Source organism: Tachypleus tridentatus, chromosome 1 (genome assembly GCF_004210375.1).
Source record: "Tachypleus tridentatus isolate NWPU-2018 chromosome 1, ASM421037v1, whole genome shotgun sequence".
Classification (NCBI taxonomy): domain Eukaryota; kingdom Metazoa; phylum Arthropoda; class Merostomata; order Xiphosura; family Limulidae; genus Tachypleus; species Tachypleus tridentatus.
In genome coordinates, this window is record NC_134825.1 from 149,259,190 (window position 1) to 149,271,635 (window position 12,446).

Consider the following 12,446-nt stretch of genomic DNA (forward strand, 5'->3'; position numbering starts at 1 on the left):
TTTTTCAGCCGTAGGAGTATTGTAATGTTATGGTCAATCAAGTATTCGTTGGTGAAAGAGTAGCCCAAGAATTGGCGACGGTTGTTAATGACTAACTTCCTTTCCTCTAACCATACACTGCTAAATTAGGGACGACAAGAGCAGATAGCCCTCGTGTAACATTGCACGAAATTTAAACCAAAGTTAATTACACAGTTTCACTTTTGATATACTTGCCATCAGTTTTATAACATCTGCATGTTACGAATGCTGGATATGAGAAAGTGGAGTATATGTATATTGTGAAAATGATGTTGTTGATCAACTTGTACAATATACAACATAGTGAAGTAGTTTTCATCCTCAACTAATCCCATTCGTATCAATTTGTGAGACGAGTTTTCTATCGTTACAACTGGTTTATTTTGAATTTCGCGCAAAGCTACACGACGGCTAGCCGTCCCTAATTTAGCATTGCAAGACTAGAGGGAAGGCAGCTAGTCATCACCACCCACCGCCAACTCTTGGGTTACTCTTTTACCAACGAATAGTGAGATTGACCGTCACATTATAACGTCCCCACGGCTGAAAGGACGACCCTCGGATTACGAGTCGAGTGCCTTAACCATCTGGCCATGCCGGGCCACTTTCGTTACAAGACGTTTTCTTAATTTACAAAATACAACAAACATGTAACTATTTTACACTCGTTATACTTGAAACCTCTTGTATGACCTAGAACCTGAGTAGTATTGTTTCATATAGCAGAAAGTTTCTAGTTAATACACTGAAAATAAACTTTCTGTCTCATTATGAAGTATCTTACTTTGACTAAAAGATATGTTTACTATTGGTTGTAAGATACACTTGGTCACAGAATAAGTGATTTTTTTTTAATTTAACTGAAAGACTAAGTTGTTTTGAGTTACTGTTTCAAACAGTCAACGCTAGATGGCACGACGTATCTATGGGAGCACATATTCTACAATATGCAACTTTCGATCAACTTGTATTTCACGAAATACACATACGATTGTATTAACTTATGTAATTCTGAGATTAAGTTTTGAGTGTGTTGAATAAACCACTATATTTATTATAATAATCTTCCATAGTTAAAAATTACAGAAGATTATACAATCACAACCAATTTAAAACGATTGTAGTTTGTTTTGAATTTCGCGCAAAGCTGCATGAGGGCTATCTGCGCTAGTCGTCCCTAATTTAGCAGTGTAAGGTTAGAGGGAAGGAAGCTAGTCATCACCACCTACTGCCAACTCCTGGGCTACTGTTTTACCAACGAATAGTAGGATTGACCGTCAATTATAACGCCCCACGGCTGAAAGGGCGAGCATGTTTGGTGTGATGGGGATTCGAACCCGCGAACCTAATGTGGAAGAAAACCATTTTCCAGATATTTGCGTATTTTTAACCAGGCGGAAATATTTTTCAATTTGTTTCATTCATGTTAATATTATCTTTATTGTATGCGTTTGGTTTTAAGTATACATTCTGTCATAAATAAGCTGGATGTTGACAGAGCTCACTTGTATTGAAAGAGTGTGAGAGTTATTAGTTCATAAATCGTCTGTTAGGCCTACTTCATTTTCCTGTCCTGCTAATATTATTAGTTACTGTGCTTATAAAATTCAAAATGTATTACAATTTAATCACGAGAAGCGACACCTTACGTCTGTACTGAAAATGATTAAATTGAATTAAAATATTTCTAAACATATAAATACTGTGGTAAGGTATACTTATCGAATGACATACATATATTACAGTCTGTAATTTTACTTACGCCAGTGTTGGTGCCGAGCTAACGACATTGTGACAACTACGTCATCACTCCAAGCGAGTATACTAGTCACCGCACAAGAAAAAAAAATATTGATGGCTTTGACTATCTCTCCTGATTACTGAAACATAGTCTTTTTTCCTCTCCACGAAGCAGCTATCGGTAATAATTTAGAGGGTTAGCAGCAAAAGTTCGGAAGTATAGAGCAGATAACAACTGTGTGTGACAGACCGTACATCCAATAGTACCCTGTGAGACGACGAGAAAGGAAAGAATCCCAGTCAGGACAATTAGTTCTGGTTGACAGGTAGTAAGTTCCTTCAATATTCAACACTTGGTTCAATTTTACTGGGAGACATACATACCAATAAATTATGATTAGAAATAATGTTAACAATGCTACAGCGTGATGCAAAATTAAAACATTTATTTACACTCTTTTACAATCGAGGATTAGTCCTTCATTTACTGAATTGCTTTGTATATTTTATTGTGTAGTTTAACAATAATTAAAACTAAAAGCAAATGAAATAAATATTAGTGTTCACAAAAAATTAAAAAATAGAATGTCATTTTTCCTAACAGAGTCCATCAAGAATTTGGCCAAGCATGTTAAGGCGTTCGACTCGTAATCTGAGAGTCGCGGGTTCGAATCCCGGTCGCACCAAACATGCTCGCCCTTTCAGCCGTGGGAGCGTTATAATGTGACGACGGTCAATCCCACTATTCGTTGGTAAAAGAATAGCCCAAGAATTGGCGGTGGGTGGTGATGACTAGCTGCCTTCCCTCTAGTCTTACACTGCTAAATTAGGGACGGCTAGCGTAGATAGCCCTCAAGTAGCTTTGCTCGAAATTCAAAACAAACAAACCATCAATAATTTATAATTACCCCTGGAAAAGTGGTTTTCGTGTCGAGCGAATGATAACTGCCAAAAGGCATACGAAGAAACGTATTTCATTTAATATTAGCTTCTCAACAAAGAAAGCTAACTATTTAGGTTGAAAAATAGGAAATCAACCCCGTAATGTGTTAAGATAGTTGAATATACTGCTTTCATATTCTTACTTATAAAGGTGAGATTGCATTGTTTTATCAACTCGTGATATATTGTAAACTTGAATATATATATATATTGACTCCTTCTGAGATATAGTGACTTATAAAATGGTGAACTTTAGATTCTTTGTAAAGTTTATTGGCATTTGCAATTGAAAAAACCCCTCATGTTCTATTATTTTAAAATTTTCTTGAGTGTGATTTCAGGAAACCACAAATATCTTATTCTTGAAAGATTTCGTAGATATTACGATTATGGTATTACATTACTTTATATTCCTAAAGATTACTCAGACTCTATGATTCTAAGAAATCACACGGATTTTAATTTTGAAAGATGCCATAGTAAGTGTGAGTCCATGAAATTACATATTTATTGTTTGAAAAATTTCATAAGGTTTCCTGGAATGTGTGGGATTCCAAGCAGCTAACAACATATGTTTTATTATTTCAAAAATTTCCTAAAGTGTGATCTCATGAAACTACATTATTTTCTTTTTTAAATATTCCACAAAGTGCATGATTCCAGAAACCACACGTATTTTATTTTTGAAATATTTCCCGCAGAAGATGATTCCATGATACCGTATTGCTTTATATCTTGGAATATTTCATAAAGTATGTGCTTCTATAAAATCACGTGTGTTTATTAAAATAAAAAAGGAGATTGTTTACACAAGAAACTTTAGGTTGTGTTGAATAAATAATGCACGTTCTAGTTAGTTGTCTCCCGCTGGTACAGCGATAAGTCTACAAATTTACAACGCTAAAATCAGGGAGTTCGATTCTCTTCGGTGGACTCAGCAGTTTAGCCCGATTTCACCTTGCTATAAGAAAACACATACACATTAGCTACAAAATTTGTTATCACAAATACTTAATCTAATTCGTTTTCTCAGTATTGCAGGTCATAATTAGTTGCGGATTTTTAACAACTTATTTAACTGATCCGATTTGTTAATAAATGACTTCAAGTCTTTTTCACTAACTATTTACTACCTACGTAGTTCTTGGTGATGATGGCCGTACTCAGTTGTGTATTTTTCACAACGTGTTAAACGTGCTTTTTTCTCAATGGACAGGAAAACATTTATAACTAGTTGCATGTTCTTATCTACTTTTTAAACTAATTCATCCGAGTTCGTAACGAGTTTAATCAGAGAAATGGGGCCCGGCATGGCCAACTGGTTAAGGTACTCGACTCGTAATTCGAGAGTCTCGGGTTCGAATCCCTGTCACACCAAACATATTCGTCCTTTCAGCCGTGGGGGCGTTATAGTGTGATGGTCAATCCCACTATTCGATAGTAAAAGAGTAGCCCAAGAGTTGGTGGTGGGTAGTGATGACTAACTGTTCCCTCTAGTCTTACACTGCTAAATTAGGGACGGCTAGCGCAGATAGCTCTCATGTAGCTTTGCGCGAAATTCAAAACAAACCAAATCAGAGAAATCCATTTTTCTATTTAAATATTATACTTAGTTAAACTAAGTACTGGAGATCCGTTTTCATAGCGTATTTTAGGTCTCGATCGTTGTATTTTCGTACAAAGGAGGAATTAGTGGACATCAAGGTAAGTGACACAGATACAAAGGACAATGAATATACACCACTGCTTATCAACATAATAGCATCTTTTTGTTCCCGTCTGTACTATTATGTCGACTCATTCTAAACGTTTTCCTCACATTAACATTAATATCACACTAGGTGAATGTGGTGTTTCTTCGCATTTTTGACAATTATATTACGAAGTTTGAAATATAAGGTGAGAAATATCTTGTGTAATGGTTTCTAGGTGAACCAGTTATACAATATGGTCCCATTTAGTCGTTTCCGGTTGCAATATCAGGTGTCGAAGTGCGTTCATTAGTCGAGATTTGTAGGCAAATCTAACCATTTTCTTTTCAACTATCCCCGATGGGACTATTTACTTCCGCGCCATTAACAGGTGCTTTTAAATTGGTTTACGTGAAATAAAAAGAACTTATATAGTACGTCGTTTCAGACGGAGTCATCTTTTCGCTATTCCACATCAGTGTAAATCAGTAGGGCAGTATTAGCCGCCCCTCTAGTGACATACTAAGATACATTAACAGTAAATAGTGGAATACGATCTTATTTCCTGAGCGTAGTTTAACGCTACTCGTATATTCAAGCAATTGGACGAAAGCGCACAAATTTGTTTAAAACCTAGGTTGTGACATTTCAGTGTAACAACGATAGTAGATGTTTTATTTACTTATTTAGCTTGGAACTGAAATCTCATACCTAATAAGCGCAGACACAAAAATGGTCAAATTTTCGGTGTAGGCAGCTATTCATAGGTTGAAAAGGCCCAAAAATATTGGCAGCAGTGCCGGGAATTTATTTATACATTACTTTGTAGGGAGTATCAGACTTCATACTGTTTCCAAATTTATTTTCAGGGCAATTAAAGTAATTTGATGTGTTTCAAATGAAATAACCGAAATACCTAGCCACAGAAAAACCATTAATTTACTAACAACATTTTATTTGACGGTCTTAGAACTTCTAAGTCACGCAGTAGCTCAAAGACTAGTTCCAGGGATTATACCGTTAAAATCGTGGTTCGAGACCCAGATAGCTCATTGCGTACCTTTGCGCTACGACAAACAACAAAATCAAAGGAATCTCTCAGACCATGGCCAGTTGGAATTATGTAAATAAATAGGTGAGAGTGAAGCGATTATATATCTTTATCTGTTGGTTTCTCGAAGGATGAAGTAGGATGAAGAAGAAAAAAAGTGTAAGAAACGCAGCTCGCGCTTTTATGTTTAAACATAAAATTGTTTGTGAATACTTGAAATACCAAACTTGTCTCACTAAAACACGGATATCCAGTCTCACTTTGTGAAACATTTCGTCTTTTTAAAACGACGAACACCCTAAATAAAAATTCAAAGGATAAACAGAATAAGTCAACTATTAACGTTTGCATCGTAAACCCTAATATATCCTATTTTTCTTTACCATTTTCTGCAATTTCTCAAGATGTTTATCATATATTACGCATAGCAAATACGTTTATTACTTTTCACACTGAAGTATATATACAGTGTTTAGGGTAGAATGTAATTTAATGCTAAATAATAATCTAGCATCCCATTCAGCTGAAGCAGTACAAACTGTTGTAAAACTTTATATTTTATAGTTATTGATTCGCCTTGAATCTCCTCGTGAATAACGAAGCAAAGTTTATTGTATGACAAGTAGTGCACGTGCTAATTGGAAAGTAACGCTTCGGTTCTCAAAAGCGAGAGGAGTGACACGTGCACGATAGACACGTTCATGAGTGTGACAGAATACATTAGTGTAACATTTCTGTTAAAACAGACAACAAATGTGTCGAATGACTTAACTGTAGCCTTTTGGTAATAAAATGTTTAATTCATGAGAAATAATTAAGTTATTCTATGATAATTAACTGCACATTAGAAACAGAAACAGACAATATGAACTAAGCGTGAAGTTTAGATGATCGAAAAAAAGAATAAATAACCACATTGATAGAAAACAGATAGAACAATTAAGTAGAAAACTGTACTCAGTACCAGAAAAAAACGGTTTGATTACTTACCCTAGGAATAGAAACAGAGAAAATGAAATCAAATTTTATCTTAGGCACTGTTATTAATTTTATCAATTTTTATATATCTATATCTATCATTTGGTCAAATGTATTTACAAATGTTACTGGTCTAGTAGGATTAATTAATAACTGTTAAATGCCGCCATCTGTCGACGTTATTGAGAACTAGATTAGGTATTATTTTATACATTTAACTCCAATCGTCTTCAAACAATATTTAAATGTTGAGTATAAAACAATTGCTAATGTGTTACACTTCTCAAAGTGAGATTAAATTTTTGATGTCGTCGTATAATACATATTCTTGACTACTTTCCAGTATCTTGTAACTGATTTGCTCAAAATAACTTTAAAATCAAAATCCAAAACATCCAGTCCATGGCCTAACGCGTTAAGGCGTGCGCTTGTAATCCGAGGGGCGCGGGTTCGCACCCGAGCCGCGCCAAACATGCTCGCCCTCCCAACTGTGGGGGTGTTATAATGTGACGGTCAATCCCACTATTCGTTGGTAAAAGAGTAGCCCAAGAGTTGGCGGTGGGTGGTGATGACTAGCTACCTTCCCTCTAGTCTTACACTGCTAAATTAGGGACGGCTAGCACAGATAGCGCTCGAGTAGCTTTGCGCGAAATTCAAAAAACAAACAAACCCTTGGTATTCCTAATTATTATTATTATTATTTTTACGAAAAAAAGAATGTGGCTAATTGCTAACATATTATGCCTCTGAATTTAAAGTTAAATATTTCAGTGTCATCATGTATTACATATTATTGATTATTTTTTTTTAACTGTTACGTGTTATAATTTATTTCTGATGAGTTTCCGATTTATTATGTTACGTACGTTACATACTTCAGATGACCGAAGTTTTAATTTGAGTTCAGTAGTTAATTAAATATTAATATGTATTAAATTTATGTTATTTACCAACAAGATTGATACACACAATGCCCTTTTATAACACAAACATACTTTAATATGCAAACATAAAAACAAATACAATTTATAATAACGGTATTACTTATAGTTATTACAAATGATGGTTTATAATACAACAGCTTACAAACTTACAAACAATTTAATGTAAAACTCAATGTTTTATTGATAGTTTTAGTACACGTAGAGCAAACTACTTCTGAGTTGATACTGTTCACGCCGCTTATGCTAATGACGTCTTTCTCGATTAGTTTTATACCAGTTAGAAATTTACTTCTTATCAAAAATAATTTTAATGTTATTGTAGAAACAATAACGTCCGAAGTAATTCACTGAAGTTGAACGGTTTCCAATTGGAAATCTATAATGTTCCTGGTCAAATTCTGTAGTTTATTGATTAATAGATGTTAACCACAATTGTAACTTCCTAGGCCTATAACGTACTGACTGTAGCTGTCGAATAATATTCTAATTTCTCTCCATCTCTCGGCTAGCCGCTTTTTATAAAAAGTACGCGAGTCTCTAGAACCTTCATCAAAGTTCGCTTGCAATTATACTGTCACTCACTATTATTATATACACACCTAATACATTGTTGGTCCTTACGCACACAAACATTCTACAAATTTCGGTAACAGTCAGGACTTAGGCAACACATAGTCAAGAATACACGTCACATAAACAAAACGAAAACTATACAGAAACAAACATAGGCACTAAAAATAAATGCAAAGCAGTAAAAAATTGTATCATAATACATTATAACAAGTTTTTGATTTCTGTTTCTCTTTGTTGTTAAGCACGAAGATATACAATGACCCATCCGAGCTGTGCCTCCCAGTTTTTAACATTACGCTTGTTTAGTTCACTTTTAAATTCCAAATCCGAAATTTAGATCAATTGGTATCACTACTCTAATCTTACAAAAACTTATTTTTGAAGAACACGATTCTTTCAAAAACAACAACACAAAAATATAGGTAGTGGTGTAACTTTATTTTGAATGTGGGGGTATAGAGGTGCAGTTTCTGTAGGTGGAATATTTATGAAGGTATTCTCTCAAAATAATTGATTATATTCTTAAAAAAGTAGGACTGACATGCCCTCTCTTTCCTTGGGAAACTTAAGTCTAAGAATATATACTGAATGGCAAATCACGAAGAACAAGACAATCCTGCTGAATCAATTAGCACAATTCGTATTTGAAAATAGATATACATGCAACTTTACTAGTAGTTTGGTGTGCTTTCCCCAGTCCCCTCTTAGATAAGTATGAACGTGTGTATGTGTCACCTACATATTGAAATATGTAAGCACATGGTGTATCTAAATATGACTCACGTGCGTTTGGCATCGTTAATTAAAAGTGTATGTGTGTGTGTGGGGAATTATAAAGAGGGACAGACAATCGAAAGATGCCTAGAAATGTTTCGCTACAAAATATTGAAGCGGGATAGTACTCGCCTCTTTTATTACCATTTTTGTCTATGATATGGCTATCAAACGTGTACCATACTAATTACAATTATACATATACGTAAAATTTCTCATACTAATTGCAGTTTCATATATATATATATATACGTAAAATTTCTATGCATTTAAACGCAACAGACCCATTTTATAATAAAATATCAATTCTTTCCCAGTGTGCGAGGCCTAACAAGAAATATTGTAATAATCCCTGCAACACTAAAAAATCCAGTAAGCTAAAAGAGCTGTGACGTTATTTAGTGCACGTGAATTTACTTGCGATGGAAACCAGATGGGTACGTAATTATTTCATGTTTTTCTGTCTGTATAAAAGTTCGACAACATCTAGTCCTAAGTGTGATACAGATAAAGTTGTCAAACCAGTTTAAAATACCAATAGTAACATGAAAGGAATTTTCTTTATGTTTTGACTTAAATGTCTTAAAGATCCATAAGAGCTGAGACTGAAACGTAATTTTTCTAAAATCGATACTTGTTTTTGGTGCTAATTAAAGCACTCGATTATCGAACGCTTCATATACCTAATCATTTATTAGGTGTTTTAAAATATTAATGATACATCAGAGCTTCCGAAAGAAAAAAAAAAACGTGAACAAATAACGAATTAGTTTAACGAAAACTTACGATTTACCATTTATTGTAAAAAGTACGTTAAAACATATGACGTTTGTTTTCTGCATAAATAATATTTTTAACAATGATATCTGGCTGACCACACATATATTGATAGCATATAATACACTGTAACCAGTGTTTACCAAACCATATCCTCCAGAGGGTGAGCGGTAAACTTAGGGATCTGCAAAGCAAAAATACGTGTTTCGATTCTCAGTTGTGGATAGCATACACATATCCAGTTATGTAACTTCGCACCAAGGACTGTTTGTTTGTTTTGAATTTCGCGCAAAGCTACTCGAGGGCTATCTGCGCTAGCCGTCTCTAATTTAGCATTCTAAGACTAGAGGGAAGGCAGCTAGTCACCACCACCCATCGCCAACTCTTGGGCTACTCTTTTACTAACGAATAGTGGGATTGACGTCACATTATAACGCCCCCACAACTGAAAGGGCGAGATTGTTTGGTGCGACGGGGATGCGAACCCACGACCCTCAGATTACGAGTCGCACGCCTTAACATGCTTGGTCATGCCGGGTCTTTGCACTAAGGAAACAAAGTTAAAAGGTGAATATGTCGTTGTAACAATGTCTATTGTTGGGCGGAATTCTTTGAATAATGCAAAGTCCAATCAACTTTACAACGATAATAAAAACGTTTTAGTTTTTGACCTTCAAGAGTTACAGTCAGCGCAACCAACGTCAACTGATATGCATAACGTTACGAATAAACTACTTTTAAATAGAATATATATTTGTCTAATTTCGTATCTGTATCCCTTTCTTGAAGTATGAACTAAATAATTATTGAATCAGCTAACTGACTAGCGAAGTCTGTAACTCAATAATTCACTATAACAGACTCAATAATTAAGTTCATATTAACTAGTTTTTACGTATGAATTAAATTGTTCTATAAATTTTTATGAAAGTTTTAAACATTAAGGCTATTCAGATCGAACTTCCTTCGTGCTAAGTCCCACGGTAGGGCAGTGGTAAGTTTACGGACTTACAGTGCTAAAATCCAGCGTTCGATTTGCGCGGTAGGTACAACAAGTAGCCCAAAGTGGTTTTGCTCTGAAATTAACAAACAGATACTTTTATTTAAAGTATCGATTAAAAAAATATAAATTAACTGCTTTTGAGGATTTTGCGTTACCAAGTTCAATTCTGAAAAGATGTTAGCCAGTTTACGTGTTTTTTTTTTTTTTTTTTTTAGTTAAATAGTAAAATCTTTGTTTTCACGAAAACACTTGCATGGAATATTGAAACTTCAAGTTTGGAAACTGCCGTAAGTTACTTCCACTTCCCTCTTACACGTATTCATTCTATACTTCCACAAGAAGTAAACACTTTGGCTGTTGCGTGAATACAAAACCCTTACATCGGTCTTCATTCAGTGCACAGGAGCCTTAGACGGAAATATTGACACGTATACGTACAAAAACTATAAAACATATCGGCACCATTTAGAAATAGGTAGTTCCATTTCCACAAACCAAGGACTAAAAGAATCTTATTTGATCAATTATAATGTAAACGTTTCTATCTTTAGGCGGGTTCTTTTGCACTATTCAGTAAAATATGATGCAAATCCAGCTCACATAATGAAAGGAAAGCGTTTTGTTACCTTAATTACAACGCAAACCTTTTATAAATTACGTTCGCTGGTAAGCCTAACTCATAAATAAAACTAACAGTCACTTGTCATTTTCGACTTCGTCAGTACTTCTTTGAAACACAAAATTTATTTTGCTGAACTAACTAATGCGTGTATTCAACAATAAATCAACAACTTGTTACACAATCAATCACTTTCACTCTGTCACTTTCATATCATTCAAAAATTTCTTTAATTTAAAAAAATACAAGACGTCAAGCGCTCATCGCGTCACATCTATACACTCAGGAAATTTCTAGGCGTCACACGTCATTACGTTACGCCAAAACTCCCTATACCAAGCAATAGAAAACATCTACAATGAAATAACAAAATACATTTCACAACACTGTCCACTCTCCGGATTGTAAAGTTTTCTGATTAATCCTAATACATAAATAAAAATACAATAAACTTTGCTGTGTTGTCATTAGGGAAGCTTTCTTCAAGCAAATGGTTGAATAGACTTATTGGTGGCTCTACTTTTAATGATATTCTGGAAGTGGTTTCTATCGGGTCAAGCGATTGGCTGTTCTTCTCGAAGTTCTTCAAAAGACAATCACTAGGGATGAACCTTGATTTAGACCGTCTATTCTTGTGGACTTTACTGTGTTGCAGTATGGGTTGGCTGTTTTTATTACTATCTTTTTCGTTGCTTGAAGTCCAACTTCTGGTGATGCTGTTGTCGTATAGTTCTTGGGATTTCTTGGTTGTGTAGACGATAAAACTATTTGAAACTTAAACTTTCAATTAATTTTTCCTCTTAAGTCATTTTTCGCGATCTCAACTACCCACATATTATGTTGTGTAATGCAACTTCAAACAGTGAGACTCCCAACCATCCTGTTACTGGAACTTCCCGGCCATTCACGTCCCTTAACAATCCAACTTATTCCTTCCCCTTTGAAGGTAACTTTCCACCTTTCACCATCGAATTAGATTAAATAATAGTAGCTGTAAAACCAGTGTCAGTAAACATACTGCAACATATCCCATCAATAAACTTGTTGATTAATCGATAAGTTTCCTTAAGTATTACACTCTTTATTTTTATACGGGTGGATGGAATATTATTATCTTCAAAATATTGACTCCTTGGTTTATTATCAACGACCGATTAATCATAGTCTCAGATGTACTATCTCTGTTTTCCACACTTGTCGCTGTTCCCTTCACCTATCATTCTTTGGAAACAGTTTCTAGCATTATATTATTTTAATTTACAGTTCAAAGGCTTGTCCTGTGGTTTACTTCTTTCCATTCTAAATTAAAAGTCGTCTGATGATTTTTTTTCAT

At 34.6% G+C, this 12,446-nt stretch overlaps 1 protein-coding gene across 1 annotated transcript in view; it reads left to right on the forward strand.

Moving 5' to 3' along the window:
• The first annotated feature begins 9,028 nt into the window (after positions 1 to 9,028).
• Positions 9,029 to 12,446, forward strand: part of LOC143226768 (uncharacterized) — a 248,974-nt gene continuing 245,556 nt past the window's right edge. The window contains exon 1 of the mRNA XM_076458171.1: positions 9,029 to 9,151. Coding sequence (XP_076314286.1) covers positions 9,137 to 9,151 — 15 coding nt within the window. The 5' untranslated portion in view covers positions 9,029 to 9,136. The remainder of the gene's footprint in view (positions 9,152 to 12,446) is intronic.